Below are 24134 nucleotides of genomic sequence, written 5' to 3' on the forward strand. Positions count from 1 at the left end.
GAAGATGGCGGTCCAGTAGCGTAGCAATTGTCAGAGTGCCAAATACGTCGTACGGTCGCGGCTGGGCTGGGTTGGTCTCAGCTCAGATCAGCGCGTCGGGGGACTTGTTCAGGCGATGGGAGGGAGAAAAGACATGGATCCGTAGCGACATGTGGCATCACCATGACGGGGGTGCGAATTCCTTAATCCCACCGTCGAGTCGCGGTGCATGCAGCCACCGACTCTGAAGCAAGGTGAGTCGCTGTCGCCTGTCTCACTGTCACGGTCAGGGCTCAAAAGGTGGGCGTTATTGTCGGTGTACGGACACTATGCAGTACTGTGCAGTGTCGCTGTCGGTGACCGGGAACAATCAGGTCGTGTCTACGCAGCGCCGTAACCGTGGGTATCGAATGTTCGATGTTCGATGCAGGAATTCGGTGGCAGACGGGCTGGAGCCTTCAATTCTGTTCCGGTCGCGATGATTCGTCGGGCGAAGAACTAGCGAGGCGACGATGCAAGTTGTCCGGGGCCTTCCATGAGCCGACGACGACGTTGCAGGCTGCGGGAACAGGAACAGGAGACAGCAGTCGGGAATCGGAAAGACCAGGACGAGAAGTGGATCCGGTGCATGTGGAAAAAAAAGGGTCATGGGCAGGATTTCTGGAAAAATGGCAGGGGACGAGCGGGCATTTTGGAGGGGAAGCAGGAAGCAGCGACACTGGACCCGTCAACCGGAGAGGGGTTCCTGCCAACTGCTGTGTCTCTCTTTTCCTTTTTTCTTTTGCCTTTGATTTGGCAGGCGCACTGCAGTCAGACAATCAGTGGACGGACGGCCGGTGACGGTGACATTGTGGAACGGTGCCTCTCTCCAAACGGGAAAGTGGTCACCGCCTTCCTTTCGCTTTCGGCCCCCCTTCCTTCCTCCCCACTGTTTCTGCGCCAGGGACAGATTCAGACGGGAAGGTGAGACCGGCACTGGCTAGCAAAAGGCAATTACCTAATCCGTCCCCGCCAGCTGCAAGCCCGTTCCACGCACTTTCCCAGGAGCACCTCCGGTCGCTACGTCACCGACGCCCCTTCCGCCTGAGGCCCATTGCTGACATTTTGCTCCTTCCTCTCGCATTCCGCCCGGAGACCGGACGCTATGCACCTAATTTTTCAGGTTGTGTGACTGCTCAACTCACCGGATTGGCTGCCCTCTTTTGCAATCTTGATGATGCTCTCTCTCTCCTCGTATTGCTGCTGCGTATTCGCTCCCCTCCGCATCTCCTCAACGGCCGTGGTGAACTCTACCTGTCATCGCCCAGTCATCCCAACGTCCGTCGCAACGTTCCGCCACCTCTGACTGTCAGCAAGCGATCCCCGTTGTCAATCATGAGACACCCCAAGAATCCCCCGAGGCGTCGTCCAATGCCTGCCAAGAAGCCCCCCGTCTGCAACTCCAAATCTTGCTCCAAGATTAGCGCATCGCGACCAACCCTCCCCGGGTCCCCCGTGTCACCCGTCTCGGATGTCCACCGATAAGCTGTGATATCGTCCCGAGTTATTTTCACTCCTTCTGGAACCTCCATGCGAGACCCCAGTCGCTGAGAATGCGACAGGGGCTCCTGCGATCCGACCCTTATTGATCCATTTATGCTGACATAAGGCGAGCCCTATCAGCGACTTCACCAGGTGGAAGGACGCCAGGGAGAATTCATTTAAGAAAGCAAGACAGATGCGGTAGATACACATCGAAATATCAATGCTCGTTCCCAGTCTGAATATGGCATGTTCCCCGATACTCGTCCAGGTGAGTACTTGTGATCCTAGTGCTCGTTCTCATTGACTAGCCACGTCCTCTACATATCAAGCCTGAAGCTGAAGCGTAGAGCCGCGGGCCATCGAACAAATTTTCGTAGATCATGGGGAAAGCCATCTCACCGATATAGCATAGCCTCTTCACCTGACCATAAGCCATGTCGATTTCTTTCCGCTTCGTTTGTCACAATTTCCGCTTGTTTTAATCTCCAATTTCAGGACATGCATGTCCAGCGATCGACGGCCCCAGTCACAATTTCTGAATCAGCATGGCTACCAAACAACCGCGAGGACGTCATTCCGATGACGTGAAGAGACTTGGATCAATCCAGGCTACATGGTCCCAGAGCGACGAGTCAGGCCAGACGTCGGCGATGCCTCAGGGGCACGCTGGGCGCGACTCTGTCTCTTCCCTGGGCCATCTCCGGTCTTCCAACGATCGATCTCCCTTCCTGCTTCACTCTACGAGCATGCTCCTCGACCTGAACCGACCGACTAAACCACTCCGGAGCCCTGCCACGCATCGAACGATATCGCACGACCACTCGAAGCAACATCGTGTTTTACGAGAGAGATCATGTGCTTTCCAGCATGGCAGGTGGGACCTCGCCCTACACAAGTCATCTTAGCAGTTGCCAGGCCAGGCGTCACCACCATCAATAGAAGGAGGCATGATACTTTCAAGAACTAAAAGAAAGAGATATAGCGGGAGTCGAGGGCGGGACTCGGAACTGCCAGGCGAAAGGTAACCGCGGATATTTGATAGAGGACGAAAGAAGAAAGGCGCGCGTTCTGCCGGTCTGTATTTTCCATGTTATCCTTTAAACGGCCATCGACAATTGCCCCAGATACGACCTGTACTGCGCAGAATAATCAAGCACCGGAAGGTCAAAATTGATCCTCACTGTCCTAAGCGCTGATTGACATTCGATCCGCAATCGGACCTTGATGTTCACGTTCTTGAAGACCGCGACATGTCCAAACTCGACTCAAGGCCATTCGTGGTACCAGGAATTACAGCAGAGGACGCATTGGAGATGACGCAGCTCGCAAAAGCAACGATTACACAAGAGGATCTAAAGACGGTTCAAAAGTCGGCAGAACACCACACCTCTGTTTACAAAAAGCCCCGCCATCCAGCATTTCTAAGCTATCAACAACCTTTAACCCCGATCTCAAATATTTCAGCTCATTCATGACGCCACATCGAGGAACACCAAAACGGCGCGGATTTGGAGAACACTGAGGCAATGGTCTGAGTCTATGGTAGGTCTCATAATCGCTTCAGTGTCAATCCTGGTTCAAATGGGATCTATCAATGAAGACGATTAGTAGAGGCGACCGCCATGACTGGCTGATTTGATTAGAAAGGACATGTGCCAAGTATTTGTAGCGACTGGGGGGGTCTTAGTTTCAACGCTCACTTTCCTGGTGCAAAGATTGGCAAAAATAGAGGTAGGAGGGTGATCAATTACAAACATAACATCAGTTCCCCGGCCTCAGTGGGTCGTCTCGCTCCAAATTTGTCATTCGTCAAGTTTCCCCTTGACAAGATACGTCGAAGACCCGTCCGTACACGAACATGACCTGATGCAAATGAGTCCACCCCACTGTTTACCAAAATTGACGAAACACATGCTCTAGGCCGGTCACGTACGTATTCTAACAGCATGAAAGCGTCTCAAAATCAACTGAACGTGACCAAGACCATCTTGGTTGTCTAGTGGAAGAGGGAGCTGCGCCCCAACTCAGCCTTGGGTTTGGGTTTGCTTTTGGCAGCCTGATTGTCTGCCTACGCCAGGAGAGGAATGCTCCCCTGTCCGGAGTAACCAATCGCGGATGCATACGAACTGGAGCCACCGAGTGCCTACCACGTTACACAGCCCATCAGGCAACCTTTATCTTTCCCCTCATTTCATATATCACTCCCTAGAGAGCCCACATTTGGATTCTCTAGACAAATTCTCTATCCGCCATGCTCATGCAACTTTGTTGTCCTGCGATACATGGAAACAGAATTTGATAATGATAAACGTGGATGAGATTGGCCTGTGCGTGTTGTTCGACTTTCCACGACATCCGCCCCCACAATGCCATCAAACGGAAAGGCACCGAGTCAAACAATTTCGAAAGATTGTACTAAGCAACCGAAAGTGAACAAAGAAAAGCTCGTAGCTGTTGGAAACTCGAGTCAAAATTCAAGAGCATCTTCTTCGACATCATTCAGCGGCAAAAGTTCTGGACGTCAAGGCGGCAAAACAAAACCTGCTGTGACATATGCTTGGGTCTGGTATTGTGTACGAACTACCACACCCCAACAGAGAGACTTGATACCACTGACACATATTCCTAGTCGAATTGTAGCACAGGGCCTCTGAATGCTGGAAGAGACAATTTCTGTCCCAGTTGTCAACACCGGAGGTGTGAATACTGCAGTATGCAGCAGGTTGCATTACCTGCGAATCGGTAGAAAGAGGACGGATTAGGAATGGGGTTGACAATCTTGTTCCGGCATATTATCAGTTTGTAGAAGAAGCAGCATTCTTTCATACACTGAACATTTCTTAAAAAAATATCAAATGCATGTATCAATTTGAATGATACTTGAAAGGCCCAACGCAACTGGTGTTTGCTAATTAGTTCATGCCTACGACTAAGTGAAATCTTTACGGCCCAACGCTGGCGAGTAAACAAGTCCACCATCCAGATAAGTGGACATATTGTCTTATTTCCTCGTAGTTGAGGATTCTTGCAGAATATGGCCTTCGGACGCGCACCAATCACAGCTCGCCGCGTGTCAAGTCACAGGACAGAACTGAGGGTGGGATTCTGAGTGATAAGCAATCAGCTCATTTCAAAACTTCTCCATCCTTGCGCCACCATACATTTAACCCGTCATATGATACAACACTCCCGTCGTCCATCATCCTAGCTCAGCTTAGCATCTTGATAGTCTCATAACGGAAAGAGGTTACACATGTCCAACCCTGACAACACATGCATTCGGAAACGGCCTAGGGAAGAAACCCCGCAGGTCGAATGCTCGCACCAGGAAATGCACCCTGTCAGCTGGCCTGCCCAAAAGCGATTGAATCTGGAGGCATCAGAGTTCCAAAAGATCCAAGATACATCTTTGGGACCAACGGTGTCGGTACTTCACCATGTTCAGTGTGGAAAGAAGGCTAGCGGCCACAAGAGACACGCGCAGAGCACCATGTATCAAGACGTCCCCCGTCTTTTCAAGGGAGACAGCAGAGCAAGTGCCTTGAGGGGCAACCTACCCATTCATAGTCCTGAGAGAAGCATTGAATCTTCCGGGAACGGCAATTTGATCGTTGTTCGACTTTACGACTGCGAGCGCTTCCACAAGGATGTGGAGGACCACTTTACCCGAAACCCGTCGCCATGCCTGGATCCGCCTATTCCCGAGGAACTTTGGCCCTATTTTGATGTTCTCGACGATGACACTGAACTCGCGAAGTCAACAAGTGACGAGATTCACGTATCCAAACAGCTTCGCCGAACGATGGAGGCTTTAGCCGACACCAAACCAAACCCGTTGTCTGGATGGGAAGGGGAGCTTCGACCTCCTTATATCCAAATTTATCATGCCAGATCTTTCATCAGATCGAGGGTACATGAGGGACACAGTGAAGACCAAAGCCGGCATGCTATTCAGTTAGTGAACTATGTGGAAGACACATTCGGGCCATCATATGCCGAGGCTGAGCTACTGTTTTCCCAAGGGCTGGTAAAGAAAAGCCACATCAGTATGCTCTTTCGCCCTGAAGATATCGTTGTCAGTTTTGAGCAAGGAAAGCCAAGGGGATTCGCCACTTGCGGAAGCTTGCTTACGTCGAGAGTCCCTTGGGAGCTTCCCTGCTTCAGCTGGGAATTCGACGGGAGCTTCACTAAACAAGAGAAAGTCTTCAAACTCGAATTGCCACCGAACGAGGAGGGTCCCTTGAATATAGAAGGACTGTCAATGTATCCGTTGCGATTTGACCGGACGGGTAAATTCAAGGCTGCACTGAGGGGGTCTGGTGAAAAGGTTTGGTCGTGTCGAACGCGAAGATTTGTTGCCTACAATGCACCAATTTCGCATTTCGAAATCCGTGCGGTATGAAGCCCATGTTTCGCAGTCTGATGCATGAAGCTAAAACCAAGCAGTCTAACCCACGATACATGATCGACATGGAAATGTACAAGACCCTTCATTCGGATGACGATAAACAGGAAGATTCCCCTAAAAGCACACAGACTTTAGCCTACGAGATCTTGTGCAGGGGTGAACCTCCATGTGACAATTTCTTGCTCCTTTTGCCGCCGACCTTGCTCGGGTCTGGCATGCATGATAAGAAGTGGATTGAGCTCTCACCACAACGAGACAGGTGTTTCAACTGGACGTGACTGACGATGTCAATAGGGACTTTAAAGGTCGAGCATATCAGCGCCATCGAATGGAACAAAAATGCCTTTGAGCAGCTAGTACTGGACTACAATCATAAGGAGCTCATTGAAGCTGTGATTCGGGGACACGTCTCGTCAGATATGTCTCCGGATATTGTCGAAGGCAAGGGGAAAGGCGCCATGATTCTTTTGCATGGCGGGCCTGGAACAGGGAAGACACTAACAGCCGAGGGCGTTGCCGAGCTTGCAGAGAGGCCACTATATCGAGTTTCCTGTGGGGACATTGGCACAGACCCCGAAAAGGTTGAAACGTATCTTGACTCCGTTCTCCATATTGGACAAGTGTGGCAAGCGGGTAAGTGTTCTAGTCCGTTCGCTGGTAATGTAGACAGATCTGATACAAAGAGTGCAAAGCATACGTTGTAAAAGCCGCCTTACTATGTCAGAAAGCGCACAGATTACAGCTACAAAATATAGAAACGAGCGGCTTCTCGAGTGGGACTGACTCTGTATCCACATAGAGCAATCATTGCCCTTCTTGAAGTCCATACACGTACTGCCTCATAGAACCTCATTCCCAAAAGGGTTCACTCGCACGTGAATTTACGTTACAGCAGAAGTACGAGCTCCTGCTATCACCGCAATTTTTCACAATACGAGATGCAGAATGGCAAGGCTGATCGTTGGTTACAGAGATTAGGCGGGGAACCTGCCATCGATGACCTCATTTTACTGAAAGGCAAGTGACTTTAACGTTCTTGTTGTCAAACCCACTTTCAGCCCACGTATAAATGGTGTCTATTCACTGCGGGGCTACCAACCATCGCATGCTTTTGGGTTGGTAACCGGCGGCTTACATGGATTTGTTAAAACGACCCTTGCTGAATCATGGTTGCAAGTTTCAAGTCATGGGATCGCCAGACGTGAGAAAGCCTTGTTTGAAATTTCCGAGAAACGTCGGAGCTATTACAGCCCCAGTAAGAAATACTTCGAAACATTTCAAGGAACATAAATAGTAGCGATAACACCCAGTAGATGTTGGTTTCAGTTGCAGTATGCACCGACAACCATTCCAACCCGATCCAGATCCAACAACGCACGTTTTCAGTTTAAACCTCCAGCAATGTCTTCCGGAACCGGCTTCAAGCCCAAAGTGAGCATAACTCACATCGGAACTGCGACTGCCATCCTCGAGATCGATGGCGTGCGCTTTTTGACCGACCCCTTCTTTTCGCCAGCAGGCACCACTTGGGACGCTGGCATCACTATCCTCAAAAACACCGAAGACCCCGCTCTCAGGCTTGATCAGCTTCCTCCAATCGATGCAGTGCTCCTGAGCCACGAAGACCACCCCGACAATCTCGACGAGCTGGGCCGTAGGCTACTTGACGGCCGACACGTCTTCACTACCATGGACGGAGCCAAGAATCTCGCACCTCGCCCGGCGGTAGTTGGCATGAAGCCATGGGACACTGTTGAGAGACACATCGGCGGCAAAGTCTTCCGCATCACCGCCACCCCGTGCCAGCACCTGCCCGGCGGTGAATGCATTGGCTTCTTGGTATCCTCTGATGACTTCGGGATTGGACCGAAAAATTTGCCGAACGCAATCTACTTCACCGGCGACACGGTCTTCAACGACGAGTTGACCAAGATTGTCGACAGGTTCCACGTTCCCATTGCCATGATGAATCTTGGATTCGCTCATGTGCAGCTTCCCGACATGGACACACCGCTGCAGATCACCATGGACGGCAAGCAGGCGGCTCGATTATTCCGAGAGATCAAGGCAGATCACTTGGTGCCCATGCATTACGATAAGTCGTGAGGTCATTTCACTCAGTTCGAGGAAGGATTAGCTAAGGATTTCAAGGATGAAGGTGTTGACGACAAGGTCAAGTGGCTGAAACCAGGGGTTCCGGTTCTGATTATCTGATTAGCGACGTTGGAAATTCAGACGTACTGGAATAGATGGGATAAGTAGATGTTTTTCATCAAGATTGTTGAATTGAGAGTTTCCAGAGGATCTTCGATGAGGTTTAGGGCTTACTGAGGATTCACGAAGTCATGTTTCTCATTGCGTATTTCTAACACAGAATAAAAGCATTAGAAATACAGCAACTTTCGTATTACTGGATCTGTCTCACAGATGACACCCCATGCAGTAACCGTGGCAATGTTGATCTTATCTACCATACGGAGCGATAACAATAGCTGGTAGCTGTTTGACTGATATTGTTCATCAACTGTAGCGTGGATGACTCTAAACTTCCTGTTGTACATGTAAATCCCTAGACACAAAATGAACAAGAGCGCAAAATTCTAGAGAAAGGTAACTTCAGAAGCCTTAATTATAATTGAGTACGATCCGTAATCTTCACTTATTACTCGACAGGGTTACCTCACTTCACAAGCTAATGTTCTTGATGCTTCTCTTTTAAATGAAGTTTTCGATGAATAACTGAAGGAGAACCAGACGCCCTTGTACAATAGTTAGTAAGATGTATTGAATAATGCTGCACAATGCCGTTCGCAGTCTCCACCGGAGGAAGCAAAGGCAGCCGAGTTGAATCCGAGCAAAGCTGACGTATCGTCGCTTATCTAATTTAGCGGGTGTGGATCGTATTAATGACCGTGGTCCTGCTTCTAGACCAGGCGTCGGTCCAAGTCCCGGCCCCAAAGCCGGCCACTTATGTAGGATGTCATCACCGTTCCCCTTTTTCTCTCAATCGCGCCTCGGCTTCACGCCCATCTCGATCGGTCCCGCATCCACCAAGGATCTCGGCAGGTCTATCGTCAAACTTCGGATCTTTGTCCGTGCGCTCTTTCACACGTGATGGTTCCTGGCCTGATCATGTCCTTCGCCGTCTCACCCATTGGCGCGGCTCGACTTTAGCGACCCATCGAGTGGTTAGTTTTTGCTGAGCTGAACTGGGCCTGCGGGAACGGTAAATGCGCCAGTCGCCGGCGTGCATTGCGACCTTAGCACGGCTACGTCGGCACCGGACTCTTCCTCGTGACCGTGTGGCTGTTAAGCGCTCCATTGGCCAATTTGAGCGAATGCGACCGTCGGAAAATCCGCCAGAACCAAGCTTCCGGCCAGTTCTGAAGACATCAGCGCAAATGACTGGAATATCTCATCTGATTGTAGAGGTCGTTGGTTTTGAGGAGAGATCGTCGTCAACTTGAAAGATCTTCGTTTATGTGAAGCATTGACAGTTGTTCTAGACATGATTGAGGTGCCATCTGCGTGTTTATCCCATGTGTCGCCGAGACGGCAGCTAGCACATCCCCGCAAGGTCTTCATTGTTTTCTCCAAAACAAGCATTTGTCGCATTCCGCCATTGGGCACAAATTTCTTGGCCATGATTTGGCTTTCTCCACACACTGGGGTCGGTCCGGGGTCTGGGGTCTGGGGTACTTCGGCATTCGAAAAACAACAAGTTCAAGATCAACAGTTGGGACGAGATCTACCCGCCTTTAACTGCCTTTCACTAGATCATTTTTCTATGCGATCAAATTGTCTTGCTCGTGAGATATAATCGCGCAGTCTTCTGGAGGAACGCCATCCTTCTATTGGACCGCTTCATCTCAAAAGACAAGGACTGCCGGCGCCGGTTCTGTTGCGATGGATTTCAACGCCAACCCCGCACCCTAAGCCCATTCGGCCATCCGCTTCATCAATAATGGTACATTGTCAAGGCGAGTCCAAGCGGACGCGTATCACCAGTGGGGAAGGTTGCATTAGTCAATCAATGCGATCTGCAATTATTGGAGGAATTCATGGTCACTGGAGGACCGCGTGCCACCCCTTGCTCTCCATTCAGGAACGAGATGTCTTCATAGAAATCATGAAAAGACGGGAAGACTTGATGAACATTGTCGACACTTAAAAGACCAAGCATTGCCCAGCTTCTCGGCATCGAGTCTTAGAAGCTCACCAGGCGACCCAGCTCCACCGTTCTGCTTCTCATTCCCCTGCCAAGACTGATCCAAGATGCACGTCTTCTCACGACCAAGCCTCCTGGCCCTGGGCCTCACTGCCACCGGCTCCCTGGTCTCTGCCGGACCTTGCGATATCTACTCTTCCGGCGGCACGCCCTGCATCGCGGCTCACAGCACTACCAGAGCTCTTTACAGCGCGTACTCAGGTTCGCTATATCAGGTTAAGCGTGGCTCTGATGGTGTCACCCTCAACATTGCGCCCCTGTCTGCTGGTGGTGTTGCCAATGCTGCCGCTCAAGACACCTTCTGTGCCAGCACTACTTGCCTGATCACTATCATCTACGATCAGTCTGGAAAGGGAAACCATCTTACTCAAGCGCCGGGAGGTGCCTTCAAGGGCCCAGAGGCGGACGGCTCCGACAACTTGGCCAGTGCCATTGGTGCACCCGTCACTTTGAACGGCCAGAAGGCGTACGGCGTCTTCATCTCTCCCGGCACGGGGTACCGCAACAACAAGGCCAGCGGTACCGCTACCGGCGACGCGGCCGAGGGCATGTACGCCGTCCTTGACGGTACTCACTACAACGGCGGCTGCTGCTTTGACTACGGCAACGCTGAGACCAGCAGCACCGACACCGGCAACGGCCACATGGAGGCCATCTACTTCGGTGACAGCACTGTCTGGGGCACCGGTTCCGGCAGCGGTCCGTGGATCATGGCTGATCTCGAGAACGGCCTGTTCTCCGGTGTTAGCTCGGGAAACAACGCAAACGACCCGAGCATCACCACCCGCTTCACTACCGCGGTCATCAAGGGAGGACCCAACCTGTGGGCTATTCGCGGTGCGAACGCCGCTTCCGGCTCGCTTTCGACCTACTACAGCGGCGTCCGTCCGACGGCGTCTGGATACAACCCCATGAAGAAGGAGGGTGCTATTATTCTCGGCATTGGCGGTGACAACAGCATCAGCGCCCAGGGAACCTTCTACGAGGGTGTCATGACCTCTGGATACCCCACCGATGCCACCGAGAACTCAGTCCAGGCCAACATCGTTGCGGCCAAGTACGCTACCTCCTCCCTCGTCAGCGGACAGGCCCTCACTGTTGGCTCTTCCTACTCTTTCCGCGTCACCACCTCCGGCTACACCGACAGATACATCACCCACACCGGCGCCACCGTCAACACCCAGGTCGTCACCTCCTCCAGCGCCACAGCCCTCAAGCAACAGGCAAGCTGGACCGTCCGCACCGGTCTTGGTAACAGCGGCTGCTACTCTTTCGAGTCTAAGGACACCGCCGGCAGCTACATCCGCCACTACAACTTCGAGCTTCAGGTCGCTGCCAACGATGGCACCAAGCAGTTCAAGGAAGATGCTACCTTTTGCCCTCAGTCTGGTCTCAACGGCCAGGGTCTGTCCATCCGCGCCTGGGGATACCCTACTCGCTACTTCCGCCACTACAACAATGTTGGCTATGCGGCGAGTAACGGTGGTGTTCACACCTTCGACTCTGCGACCTCATTCAACGACGACGCCAGCTTCGTTGTTGCCTCTAGCTTCGCTTAAGGATTCTCTCGCGTAGAGTTGAGATAGTTTGAGGCGGAGTTATATCTAAGTTAACTAAGAAAAATAGATGAATGAGAATGCATTATGAAAGCACATGCAACCGGGCTAGGTGATGATCAAAAAAGTGTGATGAATATTGTCTAGCATTTGAGTCTTCCTAGCAAAAGTATCATCCTATGCATCAGTATTAGTATGCGTAAGAGAATATCACGAAGCCATCCCAAAAACGCCTTGTTCCGTATGCCATGCTTCCAAGAATTTTCATCCACCCGTGAGTCCCGATCCCCATTTTCCTAGCCGCCCAGGCTAACGTCAAACAGAAAGTTCCACTTAGAAGGTAGAAGCATCGGCGAAGCCAACAGCCTTAACGGGCTGGAGTTTGGCCAGCTTCGTCAGCTTCTCCTTGGCTACCTCGCCGAGGTTGGCATCCGATGCACCATCCTTAGGGCGGACCTCAATACCGCATGGGTACATGTGCTCAATCTCTACGTTATCGCCGAGGTCAAACAGCTCAGACTTCTCGCGGAAGCACCAGGGCTGACCGTTCCTCATGACCAAGTCATGCGTGTCTCGAACATCGCGAGCGTGCAGGGAGCGATATCCACCATCGAGAGAGACGGCAATGCAGCTGTGCCAGGGGGTGCGAGGGAAGCCCTCAGGGTTGTGCTTCTCGACAAGGAGCGGCATGGACAGCTTGACGGCACCGCTGGAAGGGTGGATGGAGAGACGGACGTAGTCGGGACAGGTGGCGAGAATGATCTTGGTGAAGGACTCTGCGCGCATCATCATCTTCATGGCGACTTCCTTGACGACCTTGCGGTACTTGTGGCCGGAGGTGGCATGCGCGGCGACAGGGCTGTTGCGGAGGTCGACCTCGAGGAAGCGGATGAAGCCACGGTAGGTCATGAGGGTGTCGTTGTCAGTGTCGATCATCTTGCGGACCTCCTCGAGGGCATTTCCGAATTGGGACTCGAGTTGCTTGCGGGCCTCGTCGACCTGGGTCATATACTGCTCCTTGGTCATGGGGCCGAGGCCGTCGGTCATGCCCAGGAAGTCCATCACACGGAGGAGCTTGATGCCCTTGTAGCCCTTCTTAGCGGCCATGTCCATCAAAGTGGATCCGTACTCCCAGGTCTCATCGTCTGAGATACCGACGACGTCTATCGAGGGTTAGTATCAGTAGCGAAATTGAGGATAGGGATTGAGAAAGACATACCGTTGAACACGAGACCGTCGGTGGCAATGTGGACCTCGGCGCCACCTTGGTACACCTTGCCAATGTCAACGCAGAGGGCATTGAGTCTGGCAAGCGCAAGATCTTCACCGAGATCGGGCAGAACACCAATGACCTTATCCACGCGGTTGATGCTCTTCCATGGGAAGGAAGGGATGATCATCTTGATGGGAACATTATCACGGATGTACTGCTCGACACGGGGAAGGAACATCTTGCGTCCGATCCAGGTGTGCTCAGTCTCGCCCTCGGGAAGGATGTGTCTGCCGTAAGACTGGAAGATGTCCATGATCTTGTGGGCAATCTCAGTCTCGGAGGACGCCTCAGGAGGAGGTGTGGGGATATCAGCAGGACTTTGGAGCCTGATCTTCTCATCATTTGCAACAATGAAGTTATCTGCAACCCCAAAGTTAGCTACTTGTGTGGATTCAACATTGTTGGTGGCGCTGCTTACCTTGGCTTGAGGCGGAGTCGAGTGACAATGCGGGACCCGTTGTGATGCTAACGGCTCTGAGAGGGCTCTTGAGGTCGGATGGGTTGATGGGAGAACCGGGGACGGCATCGTCGGATGCCAAGTTAATGCTGAATGCTCTGAGAGGACTCTGGATCTCGACCTCGGAAGAGTCAATTGGCGAACCGATTTCAAGGTCGGAAATCATGTTAATGTTGAATGCCCTCAAAGGACTCTTGAGCTTGCTGGTGTCCACAGGTGAGAAGCCAGTGTCGAGGGTTGCGAGGACGCTCTTTTGCCAGCTCAATGGAGCTTGGACTTGGAGGAGAGGCTTGGGCTTGGGCTTGTCGCCCATGACCATCTTCTTGGGGTCGTCATGGTTGGGAGCGACGATGGGAGCAGTGACAGCCATTTTGATAGACTAAGAAAGGAAAAGATAGATGAACAGTTGGTATATGACTCTAAAGAGACTGAGAGCAGAAGCTGTATCCGAGGAAAGGGGATGCAGTGATTATTATAAGATGAATGCACTAAGTTGTGATTGTAATTGTGGTTGTTGTCTTGTTCCTTCAGCTCCGAATCAGGCGTCTGGTGATAATCTTCTTATACTTGAAAGCCAAGTTCTAGAAGGCTGAGGCCATCTCCACCTGGCTGCCAGTACGCCGAATGCATACAGCATGTTGAACGGAGACTTTCAGACCTGAGTACTGGAACAAAACGTGGCGCCCGGACTAGCCCAGCTGGGCACCCCAGAGGCCCCCAAGCTGAAGGCTGAACACGTCGAACACGCACAGTCTGGGCCAAGAATTCCCCATCATTCCCCATTCGAGCTGTGGCTGGCGTTCTGTCGTGCGAGAGTGGTTGCATTCTGACTTAAGGTTCAGTCAACCTCAAAATAGGAATAAGACCGGGCGCCACGTTCAAGATCGAGGCTCAGGCTTACCTTCGTGTTGGTCAAGAACGGGCATACCGAGCGATTGTCACCGACGACAGCCGATCAAACTGGCTTGGCCGAATGGTATGGAGCCAGGTGCGCCAGAGAAACATGCCGGCTGTCGTCATTCTGTTACGAAAGATTGTGCGAGCTCTCGTATTCTGTAGTTGCTATTACCCTGCGAGAGCACATGTATTCGCTGGCAGTTGGTCCCGGGGATATGGTACTTGGATTCCGTAAAGTTCACGCCTGAGAAACCGGTGGGCGGGAATTTTGTCCGTCGAGTGGGGACGGCATGTATCGTTGCACTTGGCAGAGCGGATGCGATCTTGTCGATCACTGCATGGCTTGTTTATACAGAGAGTAAAATAGTGCAGCTAAAACAGATGTAGAAGCTCTGGCCAATAGCTGAGACTTCAGTTTGGCCTCAAACGGTCAAGCAGGCTCGGTATAGAAAATATTATGACTTGCATGGTAGAAAAGTATCAGCCAAGCCAAATATGTGGCTCCCTTTGTCAGGCCTCATGGCAGGGGTCTCCATCCTTGTCAGCCATGACACTTGGGGGAACTTGTCCAATCACAGTCTTCCCGCTAGATCGTATGCGATCATCAGATGCCAAGGACATCAGCAGTTTACAAGGACATTCCCGCTAGGATGACACCGCCTAGCCGTAAGCGCTTGTCGTCGCTGCAAGTAACTAGCCGTCGGCAACTAGTGCCAGGCCAGGCATGATCAGGCCAATTGCAAGACACGACATATTCTAGCGCTTCTTATTTGCATGTCTAGGCAGGCAGGTTGTTAGGGCTGGGAGGGAGGGCAAATGCACCGAAATAATCTGTCCGACCACGATGGGAGTTTTTGAACGCCCCGGATTATCTGTTGTGCTTGCTGAGTCTAGGCTGGTAGAAGGCTTAGCATGGCTTCGCCGGCGTAGTGGTCGAGGCTGGTCATGGCTTGTGCCCAGTGCTTCTAAATCCGGTGCATATCGACTTTTGACAACTTACTCGCCGTGAACGGACCGGCAACTTTGCTATGAAGACGCGGACTGGAGATGGAGTATTTTCTTTTGTTAACACTTGGCCATGCCCCCGCTCGTTGACACCGTGAATGCTTCATCAAATTCCAGCTGTCGATTTCTGACACGTCGCTTAGCCCACGCTTTCCGCGGACACTTTGACTGAATCATTCCTTTCTGCATCACCATCTCAATCGTAGCCAACTTCATTACCATGGAGAACGTCGTCCGTCCACCCGCAGTTGAATACGGAGCGCAAGCCGCAGATCCAGACCAGATGACTTTGACCGATAATCATTACACCCACAAGCAGACCAATATGCTGAGCAACCAAGAGTTCCAACCATACGAGCCCGATCAGAGGCATTCAGAAGGGCAGCAATCATCAAGCCATACCGATGAGGAAAAGTCTGAGGCTATCGTCGACGCGCCTGACGGAGGCTTCGTTGGTTGGCTGCAAGTCTTGTCTGCCTTCCTTCTCGTGCTGGACGGCTTTGGCTTCATTACAGCCTTTGGCGTCTTCCAATCCTTCTACGTGGAGGAGTTGCACGGCTCAACGGCGTCTGACGTCTCATGGATTGGATCCATGCAAATCTTCCTGCTGTTTCTCCTCGGCACAGTCAGCGGAAGGGCCATCGACGCGGGGTACTTTAGGACTACACTACTGACTGGATTCATCTTTCAAATCGGTGGCATCTTCGGCGCTTCCTGGTCTGACAGGTACTGGCAACTACTACTGTCTCAGGGAATTGCAACGGGTATCGGCAATGGCATGCACTTCACTGCCCTCGTCTGGTTGGTCTCGCAGTACTTCACCAAGAAACGCGGCCTTGCTCTCGGCATCAGCTCCTGCGGTGCACCCATCGGAGCTGTCATTTTCACCATCATGGCACGCCAGCTGATCCCTGCGGTGGGCATCTCGTGGACCCTCCGCGCTATGGGCTTTTTGGTGCTCTTCAACAGCGTCATTATTTTTCTCATCTCACGACCAAAGGAGACGAAACGATCCTCTGGGCCACTCCTTGAGCTGGCTGCCTTCAAGGAGCTACCTTATCTGCTTTTCACGATTGGCATGTTCTTCACCTTGCTCGGGGCGTACTTTGCATATTACTATGTGAGCAGGCTTGATTGGATGTGCGAAATAATACTTCTTGGTGCTAACTCCTCTGCAGGTCCCCCTTTTCGGCCGCAAAAACCTTGGCCTTGATGACAACGGCGCTTTGACGATTCTGATCACCATGTCTGCTGTAGGCATCACGGGACGCCTGATTCCCCCGTACTTTGCCGACAGGTCTATCAAGCCTCTGAGGACCCTGGTCATCTCGACCCTCCTTAGCAGCCTTAATGTCTATGCATGGATCGGCGTGCACTCCACCACTGGTCTCACTGTCTGGGTCATTGCTTACGCCTTCACCGTAAATGCGGTGCAGACTCTATTCACGGCATCCATGGGCGAGGTCACATCCGACATGTCAAAGCTAGGCGTCAGAATTGGCATGGTCTTTACTGTCGTCAGCTTTGCCTGCTTGGCTGGTCCACCCATCGGCGGAAGCCTTGTTACTCTCGGAAAAGGCGACTTTCTCTACGCACAGCTGTTCGCTGGTACAACCATGCTTGTCGGTGGACTCCTGGTTGCTCTCGCGAAAATCAAGCAGGTTGGCCAAAAAGACTTCTGGAGAATCACTCATTCGTAAACTCTCTTTTGCAACACGTCAACTTGGAATTTCGTGGACGGCAGGCGTTGAGCGATTAATTTGTTTTGGGGTTGGGTTTTACTGATGCATTTACACGGGGTCTAGCATGTTTCTGGAGTTTTTGGGTATTTCTTCTGGGCATAATACGCCCACAGATTGATATGAGTTGCATTTAAAATTCAGAATGATGGCGTCCCAACCCAGTCTCAACGGTCCCAAGACAATAGTTCTTCGGTGATGTTCTACCGGGTATGACAATGCTGGAAAGAACTTGGAAATCATGCAAGGTTGTAGATCATCCGTCCTACGTCGGGTTCCTGCCTGCAACGTAGCATAGAGTGTGAATCTTGCCGCAGCAGTGAAAAGCTCATTCTTTCCAACGATGCCTTGTGATGTCTCGTGAGACTCTAGCGCATGCCTGGTATGATCATCATGCATGCCTCCAACGTGGTCAGGTCATCTGGAGCTCTTGGTGCCTTCGGGGGCTGTGATATCTGAGTCATCCTGGAATTTCCGCCCAAGACACTCGACAAGGATGTACGCTATTCCATGGTCGTACCATTACTCTATTTCGTGGACTCAGCCCTGCAGGCTGTTTTCGGGCTGCATTTGATAAGCTCGTATCTGCGGTCTCTACAGAAACTGGATGTAACGCATATTGACTTGCGTCTGGAACGCGTCTGTCCTGGTTTACTTCTTTGGTAGCTTGCGCTTAATCCGTTCCGGGATATGCGTCCAAAGGGGATACCGTGGCGCTGGCTAACCCAACCAGTTTTGCAGTAGCTCCACGACGGTGCAGCCATTGCCACGACGCAAACGTAAGACAAACTTAGGCTTTCTTGTTCCCAACGCGTTTTTTGACCGCATTCTGAGCATGCGTTCCAAGACACGCGATTTGGACCCCAGAGTCGGGTCGCCCGAGCTGAGCATAGTCTTGGTCTAAACAGTTAAATCCTTCCCTTTCGCTCCCGCGCTTGGCATGCTTAGCGCCATGAACCTACCCGATGTCCTAGTACCAAGTCGTGGACACCTCGGAAACTAATTCAGGCATGGAGATTAATTGTGGCTTTGGCGAGGTGTTCTCAGCCGCAGGCGTTGCTGGCATCCAAAATATTGTCGCCGACTGGTCCGGCCCGTCCGCATCTTGCATCGGGTTTTCCTGGAATAACATAAAGGTCAGACGTTCGTGTGCCTTGAGATGCCATGGAACAGCGAGTCTGACCATCACCAACTGTATTCTCTACGCAATTGGTTTGTGTCCGCAAAAGAGACTGCTTTTCTCTATCGTGTACCTAAGTCGGCACAATGAAGTTGTCGGTACCAGCGGCGCTAAGGTATGTTCATGTTCTGTGGTCCGACTCGGCTCTGGGGGCCGATTTCAATCGCCGGCGCTAACCTCCCCAGCTTCTTCGGTCTTCTTTCTGGCCTCCCACATTCCGCTGAAGCGCATTCACAAGAAGCCCGCACACAGACCTCCGTATCTTACGTAGCAGCAACCGGCTTGCCTCGATGGAGAGACTACGACCCCGCCGGAGACAAGAAGGAAGCCCCGTGGGGTAGCCGCACATGCAAGTCAAACCCGGAAAACGTGCCTGACACAGGCGTCGTTCGCAAGTATGAGTGGACAGTAGAGAGAACCTGGGCAGCCCCTGATGGATTCGGTATGTCGCATTGCGCAATCCTTCACTCGGACCGTCCCGTTTCTAACATAGTGGTTGTTGCATTGCAGAACAGGAACTTCTACTTGTGAACGGACAGTTTCCTGGGCCTCAGATTGAGGCGAATTGGGGTGACATCGTCGAGGTCACAGTCCACAATAACATCACTGGTCCGGAAGAGGGCACAGCTATCCACTGGCATGGGTGAGTTGCCAAGCTCAGCCTGCTTTGAGACTCTCACTGACGACCGCATAGAATCCACCAGCAAGAGACCCCGTGGATGGATGGTGTCTCTGGCATCACCCAGTGCCCAATAGTCCCTGGTGAAAGCTTCACATACCGATGGAAGGCCTCCACCTATGGCTCAAGTTGGTGGCACGGCCATCACGCACTTCAATATGCCGGAGGGCTATGGGGGCCAATCATTATTCACGGTCCAACGTTCGTCGATTACGATATTGATCTCGGCCCTATTATGCTTTCCGACTTCTACCACCGAGATTACGAAGGCATCGCGGAGGGCGCCATCTCGACTAGTACTGATGAAAACGTGACAGTCCCACATTCGGCCAACCAGCTCATCAACGGCATGAATCCGTACGATTGCTCTCTGTCGCCCTACCAGTTTCCCTCTATCACCGACGCCACATGCCACGACAATGCTCTTAAGCCACAGTTCATGTTCCAGACTGGCAAGACCCATAAGCTGCGCCTCATCAACACCGGTGCCCAGGCAATCCAAGTCTTTTCGATTGACAACCACAAGCTTATTGTGGTAACGATGGACTGGACGCCTGTCGAACCATACGAGGTCGATTACATCGCTCTCGGTGTAGGTGGCAGAGCTGAGGTGCTCGTCAAGGCTACCGGTGACCCCACCTCTGCGTATGCCATGCGCATGAGATCGCGATGTGCGACCACATACGTCAACGAGACTATCGCAACTATTTTCTATGACCAGGCTTTGCCAACCACTGTACCCGTTCCCGCTGCACTTGAAATTCCTTATGCGCTTACCAACTCATCTTGTGGTCATGTAAGTCGTACTTGAACCCGGAACTGCGATGTACATTATGCTGACAAGGTCTTGCAGTATGACTTACCAAAGGTGAAGCCGCTCTTCAGAAAGCGCGTCGCGAAGCCTGACATAACCGTCTTCTACAATGTGTCTTACAAGACAAATGCAACTGGCAACTGGCTGTGGCTGATGAACAACGTTTCCTTCCAAGCTGACTGGAGTCGACCTCTTTTACTGGAGGCGGCCGACGGGAAAACGGACTATCTCTCCCAACCGCAGCACATCCTAACAACCGTGCCGGATGACGCACGCCACGTTCGAGTCATTGTTCAAAACACATTCTCCATTCATCCTATGCATATCCATGGGGGCAACTTCCAGATCCTCGCCGAGGGCGATGGCATTTGGAACGGCTCCATCACCAACAAGAAGAACCCAGCTCGCTCCGATACGGAGCTTCTTCGTCGAAACGGCCATCTTGTTGTTCAATTCGACACGAAGAACCCCGGTACTTGGAGCTTTCACTGTCATACTGCTTGGCATGCCAGCCCAGGTCTCATTGCCAACTTCCTGGTGAAGCCCAAGGCGGTACAGGCGTACGATATTCCAACCGCTGTCCGAGATGGATGCGTGGCTTGGAACAAGTATCAAAGATCCGGGGGAAAAAATGCTTTGCCGTTTGACAGTGGACTCCGGAAGAAATCCTTTTCATGATCCTACATTTGTTGATGGCTAGAGCTTTCCTACGGCGGCGCGAAAATTGGCAGGAGTTTGGCGTTTTGAGCGATGTCTTACGGCCCAAGAGCTGACTATAATCCTAATCATAATTTGTTGCTAACAAAATATTATGAAGGTTGATTTCGTCACTTACTATGTTCGCACCTCGCGCCTCGCAATAATTTGAAGCCATATTCCAAGCTCGCCCTTGTCGGGCACGCTAAAGTGCAGCAGTCCAAGCCGTCTATACAAAGTTTCTGCCCTGGAGAGAAGTAAGCCGCAATACTGATTAGTGTTAAAGGCTGTGTTGAGACCGGTAGAATCATGCGTAAAGAATTCATTTCTCGCCCGCTGAGGGATAACCGTCAAGACCTGGTCTTACACAAAGAAATAAGAAGTCTTGTTCAAGGTAAATATGGTCTAGCAGTCTCTACAGAATATGCTTTTCCCAGAATTTTCAGAAGAGAAACAGGCACCAGAAAGGACAGACAGAGATTCGAAAAGGGGAAAGGTCAAGGAGAGTCCAGAAAAGAGACAAACATGCTTCCCGCGTCCTCAGATCTGTCCGTAGAGCTGCATCTCGTGGATGATGGCATCCCGGTACGCAATCATGCCGCGCGTCCTCGGGTGGAACGTTTTGATCTGGCGCGTGGGAACCCACCAGTCGATGTCCTGGATGGTCATGTTGCCACCGCCGAGAGCACGGTTCGTAGCATTCAACCTCGCGGCCGCCGGGCCGCTGGGGTCCTCGGCGACGGCTTCGGCCATGCGGCACTGCCACAACTTCCAAGGGTCGCCTCCAGACGATCCCGTCACGCCTTCACACTCCTTGGCATTCGGCAGAGTGGCGTTGCCCGCCTGGATGAGCGCCTTCGCCTCGGCCTCGTCCTGGGCTCGGGACCGGACCGCCGCTGCGGACTCCGCATCGAAGTCCTTCCAGCCGCTGAGGAAGAACCAGGTGTCCTCCCGGTTCTCATCCGGCTCGTGGACGTCGTCGCTGGAGCACCAGCTGTGGTCGGTCCCGTCCCTCGGGTCGAACGAGTTGGCGATGTTGATGAAACGCACCGCCGTCTCACCCCACTCCTCGTTGGCCTCGTCGACCGCCTCGCTGATGGCGATGTTCGTCCGGTAGACGAGCTCGAACATTTCACTGCGCAGCTTCTTTGTGAGGTAGACGATGCGGTTGAGGGGCCAGTCGGAGGAAGGCTTGTATCCGCCCCACCAGTAGTGGAACGAAGAGTCCTTGCAGTCCTCTGTCAATGTGTTGAAGAAGACCGGGTAGCCGGCGACGTATAGCATGATGTCGGTGCCAGCGTCGTGGCCCTTCTGCAGGACCTTCGTATAAGCGGCCTTCAGCTTCGCCTTGAAGCCGTCGTTGCCCTCGTCCTGGATCATGGCGAAGGCCTTCTCCTGTGCCTCCTCGCAGTTCTTTCGGTTCGTCGATCCCAGTCTAGCCGTGTTCGGGGTGATGATACAGTACCATACCAGGTCTGAGAAGCCGAGGTCGTTGCCGCCGATGGTGAGCGTGACGACGTTGGTGTCCGCGGCCGTACTCCAAGCGTCGAGCTTCTGCATCAACTCGACCGTGGTGTCGCCGGAGCAAGACTTGGGGCCCTCCCACGCGATGGAATCGTCATTGAGCCACTTGTAGATGAGGTCGCCGTAGTTGTTAGATCCCACCCGGCACGCGTCGCCCGACGTCGTCCCCGTGCCCATGCCGCTGGCGTACGAGTCGCCAAAGTGCGCGTAGCCGGCCACACGTGTTCTCGCGCTCTCGTCGTCACCGTCCCAGACGACATAGTCGGCAATGGGGCACGAGGTGATGACCTGTCTCTTCGTGCCGCCTCCGCTGGCTGGCGGGCCCGTGGTGGCGGGGTAGGGGATCACCTTGTTGCAGCGCTTGCTGAAGAAGATGCCGGCGGCGACGAACGAGTACGTGTCGGCATTGTTCTCGCTGTATTCCGCGGGGCACAAACCCTCCACAATTACGCCGTCTGAGTTGGTGGTTTGGCAGATGATCTTGTCAGGGGTGGGCAGGGTTCCTGATTTCTTGGGCTTTGCCTTGTATGAGACGCAGGACCTGTCGAAGGTCCCCGCTGCGAGGGCAGTGCAGCCGTTGTAGCCGTAGGCCACGTCGAGAGCGCTGATCACAGTGTACCGTTAGCAAGGTCCCACGGGAATGGTGAGAGGCGGTTTGGAGAGGGGAGCTACATACCCTGATTCTTTGTTCACGCCGTAAGATGTATGGGTCATCTCGTGGAGTAAGATGCCAGACTTGGCCCGCTGCGCATAGCGAAGATCCATGACATCGTTATCGCAGGCGTCCAGCGTCGTTGACGTCGAATCGCTCAGGAAACCGCCGTTGTCTTTGAAGAACTCGTCGCAGACGTTCATCACCTGCAAGTTGTCGTTCATCTGGCAAGCCCCATTTGCATCAGTAAATCAGTTCAAGCTATTCGTCGTGAGGGAGGACCCACGGAAGCCCACCAGCCTTTCTTCCAGCACCCTTCTTTGGTTTCGTCGCAGGTTACCGTGACGGTAAACTCTGGCGATCTACCACTGAGGACTAGAAGGTGAACATGCCCACGTCAGTAACTGCACAGACCGCCACAAGCCAACATAGGCTGACTCTCATCAGATGCGCATAGTCTACTCACTGTCTGCCATGCGACGATAGCGCTCCTTGACCTTGTCACCAAAGTCGTCCTGGTCGCGAAGACTCTGGGAAAAGAAGTGGTTGTAGTAGTCGCCGAATTGCGGGTCGTTGTACGCTTCGATGGCCATCGCATACGCCCACGACATCTCGGTGCGGATGATAGTCTTTCTCTCGTCACTACACTCACCTTGGCCCGTGGCAAAGTTGACGGGCACCATGACGGGAGGGTCTGCTCGTGCAAGAAGCTGATGCGAGCCGCTGCCCTTGTTACCGGCATCGACTGGTGATGCATGAACGGCAACATGGGAGGCGACCAGCACAAAGAGTGCGGGAAAGAGTGACAAGAGATTCATGCTGAAGAGATTCTTCAGGCACTGAACGATTGTGGGAAACTGAACGAGAGATAGGATCACCAGTTGATGCTGGCCTCTTCCCTTGGATCTGTGATTTGGAAAGAGAATTAACTGGGCATTAAGAGAGACTTATATACGCTTCTAGATCGCAATCAGACCAGTCAATACTTCAGAAACTTCTGTATGGTTCCCGCCTTTCCTCTCTCTCGGCCTAACTGACATCTACTTCACGAGCCTTCACGAAGCTGACATCCAGATGGATGCCGCAGTAAACTGACTAAACGCCGTAGACCCCAACTTCAGCTAGGCATGCTATAATTAGGATAATAGTCAGCATTTCTCAACTCAACTCTCAACTTGCTGCACATGGCACCTCAAGAAGCTGGCATCTCGACGCAGGAGTGGGCTGAGGGAGTTGCCGCAGATCCTAACAAGACCAGGAAGTATGGAATCAAGTAGGAAGTAACTCAGCAATTTGCAATTTAACTTGCATAACCAAGTGAGAATAATTAAATTTTGGGGGCGTGACGGAATCCAAGGCTCTTGGCCAAGACAAGGCCAACATGGGTTGCCTAGCTTGAGAGTTGTATTCGGGCACTCGTAACTCTCTTTTCAACCCTGTCAATCCTCACGTTGACCAAAAATCATGATATTTTATCGAGAGACAATACCGCAAATGTTCACAACCTCCGGGCGCTTATTGTG

General features: G+C 52.3%; 7 protein-coding genes across 7 annotated transcripts; 5 read left to right on the forward strand and 2 right to left on the reverse strand.

Moving 5' to 3' along the window:
* Window positions 1-5764: 5764 nt before the first annotated feature.
* On the forward strand, window positions 5765-6615 carry CGCA056_v003770 (uncharacterized protein; the record flags this gene model as incomplete). The annotated part of the gene is made up of 3 exons (XM_037319026.1): window positions 5765-5899; window positions 5950-6145; window positions 6206-6615. 3 exons carry the CDS (start codon window positions 5765-5767, stop codon window positions 6613-6615), a joined length of 741 nt encoding a protein of 246 aa, XP_037184235.1.
* Window positions 6616-7312: 697 nt separating this feature from the next.
* CGCA056_v003771 (Uncharacterized protein) lies at window positions 7313-8017 on the forward strand (the record flags this gene model as incomplete). The annotated part of the gene is made up of 1 exon (XM_037319027.1): window positions 7313-8017. The coding sequence occupies one exon, from the start codon at window positions 7313-7315 to the stop codon at window positions 8015-8017; it is 705 nt and encodes a 234-aa protein (XP_037184236.1).
* Window positions 8018-10186: 2169 nt separating this feature from the next.
* abfB (putative alpha-L-arabinofuranosidase B) lies at window positions 10187-11698 on the forward strand (the record flags this gene model as incomplete). Its single annotated transcript, XM_037319028.1, has 1 exon — window positions 10187-11698. The coding sequence occupies one exon, from the start codon at window positions 10187-10189 to the stop codon at window positions 11696-11698; it is 1512 nt and encodes a 503-aa protein (XP_037184237.1).
* Window positions 11699-12028: 330 nt separating this feature from the next.
* DIT1-3 (Spore wall maturation protein DIT1) lies at window positions 12029-13795 on the reverse strand (the record flags this gene model as incomplete). Its single annotated transcript, XM_037319029.1, has 3 exons — window positions 12029-12858; window positions 12915-13328; window positions 13387-13795. The coding sequence occupies 3 exons, from the start codon at window positions 13793-13795 to the stop codon at window positions 12029-12031; spliced, it is 1653 nt and encodes a 550-aa protein (XP_037184238.1).
* Window positions 13796-15547: 1752 nt separating this feature from the next.
* On the forward strand, window positions 15548-17027 carry CGCA056_v003774 (Fujikurins efflux protein; the record flags this gene model as incomplete). Its single annotated transcript, XM_037319030.1, has 2 exons — window positions 15548-16447; window positions 16506-17027. The coding sequence occupies 2 exons, from the start codon at window positions 15548-15550 to the stop codon at window positions 17025-17027; spliced, it is 1422 nt and encodes a 473-aa protein (XP_037184231.1).
* A 1305-nt stretch (window positions 17028-18332) lies between these two features.
* ptaK-1 (oxidoreductase ptaK) lies at window positions 18333-20417 on the forward strand (the record flags this gene model as incomplete). Its single annotated transcript, XM_037319031.1, has 5 exons — window positions 18333-18361; window positions 18432-18688; window positions 18757-18889; window positions 18941-19721; window positions 19779-20417. 5 exons carry the CDS (start codon window positions 18333-18335, stop codon window positions 20415-20417), a joined length of 1839 nt encoding a protein of 612 aa, XP_037184232.1.
* A 558-nt stretch (window positions 20418-20975) lies between these two features.
* Window positions 20976-23429, reverse strand: LIP-1 (Lipase; the record flags this gene model as incomplete). Its single annotated transcript, XM_037319032.1, has 4 exons — window positions 20976-22563; window positions 22636-22835; window positions 22898-22986; window positions 23078-23429. The coding sequence occupies 4 exons, from the start codon at window positions 23427-23429 to the stop codon at window positions 20976-20978; spliced, it is 2229 nt and encodes a 742-aa protein (XP_037184233.1).
* Between the last annotated feature and the right edge of the window lie 705 nt (window positions 23430-24134).

This window comes from Colletotrichum aenigma, assembly GCF_013390185.1.
Source record: "Colletotrichum aenigma strain Cg56 chromosome Unknown KSG_Cg56_contig02, whole genome shotgun sequence".
NCBI classification, from domain to species: domain Eukaryota; kingdom Fungi; phylum Ascomycota; class Sordariomycetes; order Glomerellales; family Glomerellaceae; genus Colletotrichum; species Colletotrichum aenigma.